The 12,692-nt window shown below is 33.9% G+C and overlaps 1 protein-coding gene across 2 annotated transcripts in view; it reads left to right on the plus strand.

The window, feature by feature from the left end:
• Positions 1 to 12,692, plus strand: part of Dscam1 (Down syndrome cell adhesion molecule 1) — a 275,607-nt gene that overhangs the window by 123,323 nt on the left and 139,592 nt on the right. For both annotated transcript variants that reach the window (XM_085959122.1, XM_085959094.1), the window contains exon 3: positions 3,998 to 4,176. In XM_085959122.1, coding sequence (XP_085815248.1) covers positions 3,998 to 4,176 — 179 coding nt within the window. The remainder of the gene's footprint in view (positions 1 to 3,997; positions 4,177 to 12,692) is intronic.

Genomic DNA, 12,692 nt, shown 5'->3' on the forward strand with positions numbered 1-12,692 from the left:
AAAGTCAATAATCTACGTTGAAATTTATGTCATATTGGCAGTAGGTGGTCTGGTCTACCTACATATTATTGAATTCACAATTCACGTTTCACGAACAAATAGTTTAGACCAGCAGTTCTCAAATGGCGTTCGCGGTCCCCTAGCCTAGCCCTAGGGGACCGCGAAGCGATTTCGGCAGGACCGCGAAAAAGAACGCATATTTATACTATTTATATTTTTATATGTATAGCATGTATCATTTCTTGGGTTTTGGATTTGGATTTATTCTAGGTAGGGAAAGTAAGTGACTGAACTCCGTCGCTATATTTGAATCTGTGAATTCTATCAACCTCGCGCTGCAAGGAAAAGATATCATAGTGCTCGATTGCTACGATAAATTGACAGCTTTCCGAACTATGAATTGTAACGTTACAGAAGAAGAATGTTGCCCCATTTCCATAGCTGAACAGGTATATTGATGAAAATGAGCTTGAAGTCGATAGCGATATCCTTGAGATGATGAAACAGCATGTATTTGTTCTTAGAGAAGAAATTTCTTACTATTTTCTTGACCTACGAGAATTTAAAAATACCATCGTTTCAATAGCCCGTTTGTACTCTCCATTAGTGATCTGCCTTTGGAGGACAATTTAATTCAGGAGCAGTTTATTGATTTGATTGCTGATTCCATTCCCAACCACCTATGAGTGTGAGACAGCTTTTTCTATACTACTTACTATCAAGAAAATGACATGAGAGTTGCACTGGCCAAAACAAAGCCAAACATAGAAACACTGGTTCAGGCAAATCAGATGCATCCATCCCATTAAAATTGTTATTTAAATTTAATGACTATAACACGTAATATTTTCTGAATACATAATTGTCTGTAAAAAAATGTTTTATCCACAACAGCCTATAAGCAGTGCCGAGCTGTAGTTATGGCACATTTGTGCAAAGTATTTGGCGCCCCCAATTTCTTTAAAATAATATAGATTTTCTTTTTTTATTGAAGAGGTTCGCGAGCCATCGAAAATTTTTTAAAGGGACTGCCACGCAGGAAATTTTAAAAAGTTTGAGAACCGCTGGGTTAGACCATTGATAGTATTATAAATTTTCACATTTGAAAAAAGTGTGGTACCTACTTCTGAATTTTTCGCTTTTGTAAAATCCACAGAATAAATTAATAAATAAATAGGATATAATTATTATTCAATACACTACATTTTGGCGCTGGGGTTTGAATGTGTGAACGTCCTACGAAAATGAACCACGTATTATGGACGTGCAATAGTGTGTGTAAGTTAGTGTAATACACCAATATTAAATGAACGTCAATGCATAAACGGAGAGCAGTTGTTGTCAGTAATCGACGTATGACGTATTATTGACAAGTGTTTAAGTTTATCCCGTATTCTTCCGCACTCGAGATCGGTTGCCTGCTTTTCCTTACCCGTTAGTCGACTTAAAATGAGCGCAATTTTTGCAACATCAGGCAATTTTGTGCCTCAAAAGCGTACGCGATTGTCAGACGCAGCGATTGACAGTCTGTGTTTTTTGAAAGTCTATTTTAATAAGTAGTGTTTTGAATTATTTTTGTTTTCCTACATCTATTTTGTTTGTCTTACATAAATAATAAATTTTTTTTTTTCGAATTCGTCTGTTTTTACACTGATTTTAGGATTTTTACAGGTTTTTTTAAAGTTCCCGATATCTCGAGAATTCCCGAGAATTATTTATGGAAATCCCCAATCTCGAGATTGATATTTTCTCGGGAAATACCCAACTCTAATTGTAACTGTGCACTTGTGTTCGTTCAATCATGTATTCCCTAAATTTACTAGATGTGAAACTTGGTATGTTTCCTTACGTGATTTTGGTCAAATAAACTCTTAAAAATACTCATTATTTTGTCAATTTTAGATAAAATCATTCAAAGCAAACCCACATTGTATTTAAATACAAAACACAAAACCGCACGAGGATACTAACACTATAGAAAGTTTACAGTTTACAAAGTGGTGTGCTCCTGTATATGAGCAGCGCACCTTTATTATTCATCAAATTAAAATGTCATAAGCGTACAATAATGCCGAGTACCGCTTACTTATTTGAGGCGCCTATGTGCGCCCTTCCGTAATGCTCATTTGGCTTTATAATAAAAAGGACAATGCTTTTTACCCCTTGCATCGCATGGCATTTTGTGTGTTTTGCTTTACGCTGCACTCGCTCATTCAAAAGTCTGTTAGCGGAAACATGCGTAATAATAATTTAAAAAAATCGTCATTTCCTATGTCCGTATATAATTAAATGATCTTTTCCCCATATTTGTGGGTAGGTATTTAGCCAAAGTTAATTATTATCATCGAATAACTAAATTAATTCTTTAAAAAATACCATAGTAGTCCACACTAGAGGTGAGTTGGAAATACTGTCACCAGTTTGTGTACTCAAGTTTCGGATGAAACTACCCATACTTACTCAGTTTGTATGGTCCAATAAACTTATTCCAAAAAACTTGTGATGATATCATCGCGAGTCGCTGTTCTGTGCACTCTCCAGTTGGTAGACTTTCAACACTATTGACATTAAATGCGCGCGAACGAGATAGTACTTGAATATAGGTATATTTTAATGTATTAGTCTATTGCGTTCGAATGTATGAATAATAGGTCATAAATTTTGTGTCGCAGCACAGTGGTGAGATGACGCACAGGCTTAGGCTTGTTTTATGACCGCTCAAAACATGTTTAAAATTTCAAAAAAAACAATGTTATATTCATTTTTGTTAACAAGAATATTGTAACCTAACAGAAAAACAACTCATAAATTTAAAATATGTTTAAAATTTTATAATAAATTTGTACTTTTCGACAAGCGAAGCTCAGCGTATTTTTAGCGATTCTATTGAAGCCGATACACAGTCTGAGCTCCCTGAGCCGATACGTATTTCAAATAAGTACTACTATTTAGTTGGTTTTAGTTTCAGTCGAGTATGAAACTTTTGTCGCATACGCACGCCAAATGCTCTATACCTATAGTATTCCAAATACTAGTAAGTGTTTTGGAACAAGTTTCTATACTAAGTAGTTTTTTATACTGGTAGTAAGTATACTAGTCTTCAAAATCGACCAGTTTTCCCATCTCTCGTGCACACCACTGCAAGCAGACTGCGGCAGGCAGCACACGATATCTTGCGGTGATTTTTTGTTGAACGTCTGCTTCTTGTTACAGCATATATGCGGAAACTTACGAAATCGTGGGTACTGACCCTTTCAAGATTAGGCATACCAATTTGTCAATTTATTAACATGTTTATTTATATCTATCGTGATGGTAGATTTTAGTAATACAATAATGGAAATACACACATCATAATATAAAATGGCTCCATCAAATAGTAAATTAGGTGCAAAGATCACTATTAGGGTTGCCAACTGTCTCAGTTTGACCAGGATTGTCCCGTAATTGAAGTCCCTGTCCAGGAATCCGATTGGAGCTTACCCGAAATCGAAAAAATTGTTACTAAGAAAAAAATAGCATAGGAAGGTAAGTTGAAACGGAATAAGAATGCTGCCGACCGCAACTGGAATTATAAAAAAAATCGCCGAAAAAACTCCCAACTTTGATTCTGAACTAAATTTGTTTAAATTTCCCAATATTTTTTTTGTTAGTGTGAAAGAGCTTATAAAAGAATTCAGCCGTTTAAGATGTCCCCAATTTGATAAACTATACAACTCTTATGCAAACTTACCGCGCGTTGTATCTCTATAGTCTATGTCCATCCCGACTTGTCTTATTAACGGGTCCTGGAATACCACGTGGCACACGCCATTCAAATGAGCATATTACTATTTCTCCATTTTTGAGGATGTTCAAGGTTTCTTAGCTACCTATACATAAAAATCTTTTGTATTTCTACACATAATTACGGTTTTTTTAATGGTAGTAGTATTCGTGGAATTGAATTTCAAAATATCGAACTATCTCGCTAATAAAATATCTTCTTTCTTTTCAGCTTATGCCGACGACGAAACGGTGGGTCCCATATTCGTGAAGGAACCACCCAACCGGGTGGACTTCTCGAATACGACCGGAGCCGTGGTGGAATGCAGGTCGCGGGGGTCTCCGGCTCCCGATCTCATCTGGGTCCGCGCCGATGGCAGTGCCGTTGGAGATGTCCCTGGACTTCGACAGGTATATAACTTAGGTTTTCATTTTTTTACTGCATTATTTGCGAATACAGACTGGCTGAAACAAATCGGTGATAAGTGGGTTACCGCTAAGTCCGAACTTAAAAAGTTATTTCACCATTTCTGTAGTCATTTTCTGGTTATATTGAACGTCAGAATAAAGTCGCTGATAGCTTCTGAGTGTATTAATTTTAACTATGAAATTAAAGAGAGTCCAATTAAGATAATTTTTCTTGACAGCTCTTTTAACATTCCTCAGTGTGTGTGTATGTGAGTCATGATGAGGATATATTTGTACTTGGTTACATAAAAGCTCATTCTAAAGTATGAAAATAAATGGTTCTAATAATTGTCTCTCCCTCTCTCTCTTTATAGAGATATAGAGCTGTCCAAAGCCATTAATTAACCAAAGTTAGTATAATTTAATTAATAGTGATAATGTTTTAATGCATTTCTAGACCCTTTCAAGAAAGCTAGGTTGAGATTTATATTCTCACTTGTCATCAAAAATGTCTACACATTTTATTATTATAATAACAAAATGGACATGATTTTAAATTTTAATTATAGTTGAAAATGTTGAAATACCTAGGTACCATGCATTAGTACTTACTTACTACTTACCTACAAAATAGAGACTTAGTAATAGTCCATCCACTTAAAATATGAGTAGGTAGTGAAAAAAAAAGTTCATTCATTCTCATAATAATCTTGCCAAACATTGTAACGTTGTTTTACATTATAAACGTTCGTTTAATTTAATTAATAAACTAGTAATCCTTCCCGGCGTATTTTGAATGGCAACATTCAATGCACCGGTACAGAAGCATTGTACTGTGGACGTGATTGTGATTACTGATTAGCAATATTTTCAATATATAATTACTTTAATTGTATTCTAAAGATGTCGTATGCATTCACTGTATATTCTGTGGTCATTATTATAGAGAGAATTATAAATTATAATATATATACCTTAACTAAGCTATTAGTATCTGATCAAAAAAAAACAATTAAAAACTAAACACTGTTGGCATTCAAATAATCATTGCAAGTTTTTAATACTTCCTCAATAAATTTTTACAAACTAGTAATTAAACAATCACAAGTAAATCCCAATTAAAGATTGTATATGGCAGCAGTGGTGAATCTATAGCACGCGTGCCATGTTTGACATGCGGGGAAATTCTGTTGACAGGCGAAAAAAATGAAAAACCATGTAAAACCTCAACCACTTGGCACGCAGAACGTCCCACTCCCAGTCAACGCAGCACACCATGTTAAAATTGGGACTTTGGACTTTGGTCCGAGTTTTCATAATTGGCGGCAAATGAGTTAAAAACGGAAGGAAAAATATTTGCCGGAAGAGTTAAAAAAACTGTATTAACTCTGATTCCGAGCGTAATTAAAAAAACATTTTATTATGACTGTGGAACGCCACTCGTTATCACAACTATTTTTGAGTTTCTTGGCATCCAACTATGAAAAGGTTTGCTACCCTCATTATGGTGACATTGGTAACCTTGAATAATAATTTTAATGCTGACTTTAAAGTATCGTTTTATTTCTATGATTCAACTACTTTATTTAATAATTGTGCAATAAAACCATTCATTTCCTCATATTATATTATATGAGTAGGCAAGAGCAAAAGGTTTCTTTCTATCACTTACTTACACATCGAGATTTGCGAATAAAAATGACATATAAGTAGTAAGTTCTACGAGGTTTTTAGATACAATACAAGTTCTATTACATAATAGTATAATACTTAGAGTATACTGAGCTACTTGGATAATTGATTAAATTAAAAATAAGTTTGTTGTTTAGTCTAATTTCAACATTTCAAAGAATTACTGTTATGAATGTAAAATGGGGAGAAACCTTTTTGATTTTAATTATTAAATAGGGACAGGGCTGGTGCTAGGAAGTGGAGGTCCCATGGTACAGGGCGCGAATCACATTTATTATGATTACCTTTTCAAAGACAGATAATATCTTAATTATAATTATATTGGTGTTCAGTAGCGGGCTTCGGGACGTGGAGACCCGATGCACTGTGTGATTTTGAGGCCCCCGACGATAAAAAACTATACAGTCAACTTTTTTGTTGTTGTATAATTTACCATCACGTTCAATAAAATAAAATATAAACCCATTGACAGTTGTGACACAATAATACTATCTATTACAGTTTTTCTGTGTACAAGTCCGTATACGAGTATGTTTTAGTGGTTATGTTATGCTTTGGGTAATATTTTATACTTATTCAATTTGTGAGAAATTCGTACTTTTTAAAGATTTTGGTATAATTTAATAATTGTATTGTGGTACGAACTGTGACGAATCGACTGTGTCGTCTGCGTCAAAGAAAATCGCCGTTGTTATTGTTTTTTTAACAATAACGTCTATTCTTGCTGTACCTACTAATATTTCTACCTCATGGATTATTCAATATATCACAGGAACGCTTCTCAGGTAGTATTATGATAATTCAACTGTCACATGCGATCGTTAGGTAGTTTTTGAATAGTTTATACCAAATCTCAGTCTAGTTTTACGTCTCGCTAACTGTGTCGGAATTCTCACATTACGTGTTCACTTGTTGTACAGAGTGCACACGGAACATCATACACACTTGAGCAATAATTATTAATGGTTACGTGTAAATTGTATGTAAAGCATTTCACTGTTGCACAATTCGCTGTGAGCTTTCTTATCGGAAAGAGATGACCGCATACAATAGGTACGGTATCCAATTTTATTAGATCCAATATCAACATTATTTCAATTTTCATAGCAGATTTTGGCAAAATTCATGAATTCAAGAATGAAAATCTATATTAACTTATAATTCAGTATATCGGCCATTTTCAAAATTTGTTTTCTGCTGGCTTCCTTCCTGTAAAGTGTAAACCGACAAGAACCGTGTTTTATTTAGACACGAATTTTATGTCAGTAGGTACTATACGCTCCAAAGAGGTTGGACGGTCTTTAATATACGGCCATATGTTTCCGATACAACATTTCACGGTGAACTGCATACGTACAAGTTTCCGGACACGATAATTAATACATTTCGTTACATCGGTTACATCATTATTACTGTGAAAGCACCGGTTCTCGTCCGACCACCGACGTTAAGTAATATCGGGCAGATAGTCTTTGTTCAATTTATGATAAGTGCCAAACAGACCATTTTCATTAGAACAGCTTTTTCAAGCTTTACTTTCTCCCTCAAATCCGAAAATAGAAACTGTAATAATTGTAAATTTTATAAAAAAATCTTGAAATATACTCATCATTTACTTAAATAGTTAAAATTGACCCAATTAATGAGGCAAGCTTAGTAAAACTGTATACTTATCTCTACACTATATAGTATGCACTTATGAAAAACCGCAGATATTTATATAGTTCACAAAGTATTCGGTTAGAATAATGCATGTTGTATTATTCAATTTACAGCACTAGAAAAAGATTATTATTTACGTTATAAATAATCATTATCATCATGCGTGGCCCAGCATCGCGGGGGGTGGCCCGATGGATTCCTTTAGTTGCCGTTCTGGTTTATTTTCCATTATACTACTCCAATCCGAGATGTGTTTTTGCATCCTTGGTTACGCCATCTAACCAGCGTGACTTACGGTTTTCCAACAAAAACTTTCCAGTCTGGTCGATTCATGATCATAGCTTTATTAGCCCGCCCTAGCCTGGACATATAACAATTAAAAGTACAAATATTTCTCAATTTGGTATCCGTTTATTTTGTGTCAATCTGTGACAGTCTCATAGTGTATGCAGCGCGTCAGTTTCCTTGGAAGTCATGATCACACGCATTTGTCATACAGACTCCGCCTCTCATTTTTTAACTCTTTGCTTAGGATATTTCGTATGATACACACACCATATCATAAATCTACATGGAGTCAGGAATTGTCAAGTTCGAGTAACGTTTTGTGTGTGAAAAGTCAACTTGCAGTCGAGGGTGAGTGATTCAATGGTTTTGTGACTAAGCATAATAATTAAATTAATTAATTTAATTATTATTATCAGCGTCTCTCATAACAGTCATAACAAAGCAATAAAAATATTATTAAATTTCTCGGGGCTTGTAATTAAAATCGGACACGCAATAAAATTAAACAATGAGTTCTCTGTTATTAAATAATGGCTTCTCGCCCGTCGATCGACGACGCTTCCAGAGCGTGATTTTGCTCGCCGCGTTCAATGAATGGACTGCATTGTATTTTCGTTCATTCGTATCGCCGAGAAGCCAAAGAACGATGACTCATGGGGCGGGCGCGCATAATGCGTCGTCAAATCCAGTGGGCGCTGGCGTATTTGATTACGTTGTATTTTCGTTGATTTACGCGCCACTTGTGAAATTTTGCGCGAGAGCCACACTTGCTGCGTTAAGTGGGTTTTACGCCTAAGACCCACATTCATTCGGATGATTCGCCTCGTATAAAGAATGTTGTACGCGACGAGACAAGTGGTGCGCTTTATCCAGTATTAGTTTAAACGTAAAAAAAATATAATTATTGTAAATTATGTGTGGTAGGGAAAGAAAGAGAGTTACGTAATGTGAGAATGAGATAGTTGGTAAAATTTCAAGTAATAATTTAGTGGCGGGGGGTGGGAGTTTGTAATGTGGTAATGGGTAATTTACTCATATTTTTTTTTTTATCCAACAGTTCATGGAAAATTGCCCGTTGATTTTTAACCATTTCTTTGTTACTTTATAGATGCTGCATTATTCGGGAAGGGATTAAAATAACAAGCCTCTGATATAGTCCAGAACTCACTCTAATTAACGATCCCTCTATTTTTTCTATTGTGTGTACAGATCCTAAAGTCATCTAAGCAGTAAATTTTGTATAGAAAAAAGTACGCAAATACATTGCGTAGATAAATAAACTTGTCAAATTATTATTCTGTGAATGGAAGTAAGTATTGTTATGTAAATTGTTAGTCATTGTTTAATCTAATCAGGTACACCGAAAATCTGGTACATATCACCAATATTCTTCAAAATTTGTGTGCGGTAATACAATAGACTTATTAACTAACTCAATGCTTACTATAATTCAGGCGGAACGAAACTATGACTCTCGATCGTGGCGTTAGTTATTGCTTATACTTGAATGCAGTATGGTAAACTGTTTAAAGAAAGCGATGATTGTTTCATATTTAAAAAAAATGGAAATACTATAATTAATATGAATAAAATATGCAATCGAAAATCTTTATTGCAGACAGCTTACCACATTCCTTTCGTAACTATGTAATAACTAGCACTGCCATCTGCACTCGACATTTAGCGCCGCGGCCTGACTGTAAACGGCGCTGTATCCAAGTAGAGTTAAAAAGTAATTGTGTTAATTTATTTTCTTTCACGTTGGCAACACATGTTCTATTTTTTGAAAAGAAAGAACAATCCTAAAAGAGCTACAAACTTGTTAGAAAAGTTTTATTACGTGATCAGAAAAGAAGATAACTTAGATGAAAAAAGGGAACGAACGATAAAAAAACCGCTATTAAGACTTTTGATAAAACGCAGTGTCGCGTTTATCTATGCATTATGCATTTTACGTGACATGTATTTTAGTTGGGTAAACTTACTCGTACTTACCTAATTTTTTGTTTGTACAATTAAGATAAGTCGGTAAGCAAACTAGGTTCTCGAAACTGATTAAAGTTCTGGTTAAAATAGTTAATAACGAAATCTTAAGAATGTGTTTTTGTTAATAATTGTGTATTTAAAAATTCAATTCTACATTGTTGTCAGGTTTTCTAAGTAACAAATTTCTTCCAGTTGTTATTGCCACTGTTGACAGACAAAATTTAAGTATTTTTTTAGTTTTTTTCAAGCTGTCAATCGAAAATTTTTTCTATGTATTGTGACGTGCCGATTGAAAATTTTCTGTTCATTTTTTGATATAAAGGATTTTTTTTTAATCAATGGAATATACTATGTTCAAAACAGGAAATCCAGAATTAATGCTTACCTTATGGGGTGGTGTAGTATAACAGGGTACCTACACATCTCAAGTGTGGAAAATATATAGAATAAACTTAAACACGTGTTGAGTTAAAGAATATGTTATTTAACCTTTCCTTTACGATTATAAAAAACTCCATCCGTTCCGGGGATGACATCATCGGTTACCATACGAGATTGACAATATTACATTAGGTAAGCGGGGAATATGTATTTTGCCAACATATCTAAGTCTAATAAAGATTCTTCGTCATTATTCGTTATTCATTTTATCTATAAAACGATTTAAAAGGCATCAAAACTTAATTATAACCACACGATTATATCCAAATAATCTTGCAGCCTACAAGTAGCCCGGTTACAAGCCCAACTGAAATCTGACGGATATCTATCTATCAACTATATGTATTTATTTAATGGATAATTACATCGATTTTCAAAATCATAACATTTTAATTATTATATTTAGTATTAGTAATAGTGTATAGGTGTATAGGAATAGCTGAAATATGAAGATGACGAAGTGCATATTAACTGAAATATTTGTAATCAATGACGTCACCTACGTCACCTACAGTAACATTATACGGTAACAGATGGGTTAAGTGAGTGAGTGTACTCATATGTCCGTGTCTACGACAGTGATGCCAACCGTACTATAATTATAGTACAATACTATAATTTTAATTTCGCGAAAAATGTAAAATACTATAGTTTTAACGCCAAATATGCCAATTTTAAAGGAGTGTTCCAAATGTTCCTGTACTATATATTTTTCAGAAATACTATTATTTTTACACCTTTGTACTATAATCAGCATAGAAAAAGATGGAAACACTTGTCTACGATGATGATTCAAATCAACGTGAGTTCGTGGTTTTCAGATTTTTATTACTAAGGTTGTTTACATCTTGAAATGATGGGTCATATATGCCGGCTGTTAAAACTATTTCGATTTCTTTTACGACGAGGCTATTATCTTATCGAACGCCTACGACTCGAAAGTTTAAAAAGCAGCGTGGTAAGATCATCATCATAAGTCATAAATAAACGTGTCATTAATATATTTTTTTTTAATAATATTCCTCATTAATTAATTGTATTCACAAAAGTGTAAGCCGCAAATAATAACAAATAATATATTCTATATTATCCCTTTCAGGGGCAAATTATGAAATACGTTAGAAAATATTTTTGTCATGACTTTTTCTATTTGCTTGGTGGATGAATAAGACAAAAATTTTTTTTTTTTTTTCAACATTTGATAATCTGGAAAAAGATGTGTCCTCATATGGGGACTCAGAGCATCTGAGGTTGTAATGTATTTGTATGTAAAAAAGTTATATCCAATTAAAATAGTAAACAACGTTAATGGATTATATTTATTTTTAAAGAATACTCTCTAATCTTTAAAAATAATATATTTGGAACGAAATAAAGAGTCTACTCTGTCTGAAAAGGTTCTACACATTCTGAGCAGAAAGCAACCTTTTATTTTTTCCCATTGTACCTAGTCTTCTTGCAATTTTTCTCAAAGCATATTGATGCAAAATTTACAGTGGATTTTCCAGGGTAATTGCCTTTATCATCACACCTTAAATGTAATGGTGTTTTCAATACATGACAACGCTTTATATGGAGTGGAGTGGTTAAACTTGAACGTCCCCGATTACTTCTCAGTATGTGCTTGACCAGGTAAATGAGGGGTCTAATTACAAAAAGCGACAAGTCCACAATTGAATATTTTCGGGAAACAACGTTTTTATGTTTCAAGCTTCAATTATTTGTATTAACGTTGAGATTATATTTTCCGTTGTATTGTATGTCGAAATTAGAACCAAATGGCAATTTGTTTCAGCCGATAAACTCATAAATGTAATAAATATAGGCAAAACAAAATTTTAGCTAGCAAGCTATTTGTAATTCATTTTTTAATTTACTCCGCATAAGGCACATATTTCCGTGGCACTGTCATGAGTTTATCAGATGCTACAGCTTGGGAGACGCCCTTTTCAATATTAAACGTTCCCTTATTGGTTGACTTAAACACGCGCGAAATCAACCAAGCTTTAAATAATATGAAACACGGACTTGGCGCTTTTTGTAATAAATCGAGACTTAAAATAATTTTTTTCATAGGGTTATGTCGCGTTTTGGAGTTTATAGATCAATACATATTGTGTAAAATTATACAAAAAATACATGCGTATTTTTTTCTCGATTTTGACCAAATGTGTTATCGCTTTTTGGAATTAGACGCCTCAAATAAGAAACATTGGTACTTCACTTCGAAATTCCATCAAATATGTCTTACTATCATGTTATGCAAAGCGCCATTAGACAAGCATTTGCAATAGTGGTATTTAACATATGATACAAAATGCGCAAGTACCATCTTTCCTTCTATGGCGTAGGTAGGTACTGTACAAGGTAATGAAGAAATCAAAAAGGTCTACCCTCCCATATTTTTATTGTACTTTACAATACTCTATCTATGAGTTTCATCTGTGTGA

Source organism: Rhyacophila brunnea, unplaced genomic scaffold (assembly GCF_057557595.1).
Source record: "Rhyacophila brunnea isolate RB1 unplaced genomic scaffold, BYU_Rbru_1.0 scaffold_11, whole genome shotgun sequence".
In the NCBI taxonomy this organism is placed as follows: Eukaryota; Metazoa; Arthropoda; class Insecta; order Trichoptera; family Rhyacophilidae; genus Rhyacophila; species Rhyacophila brunnea.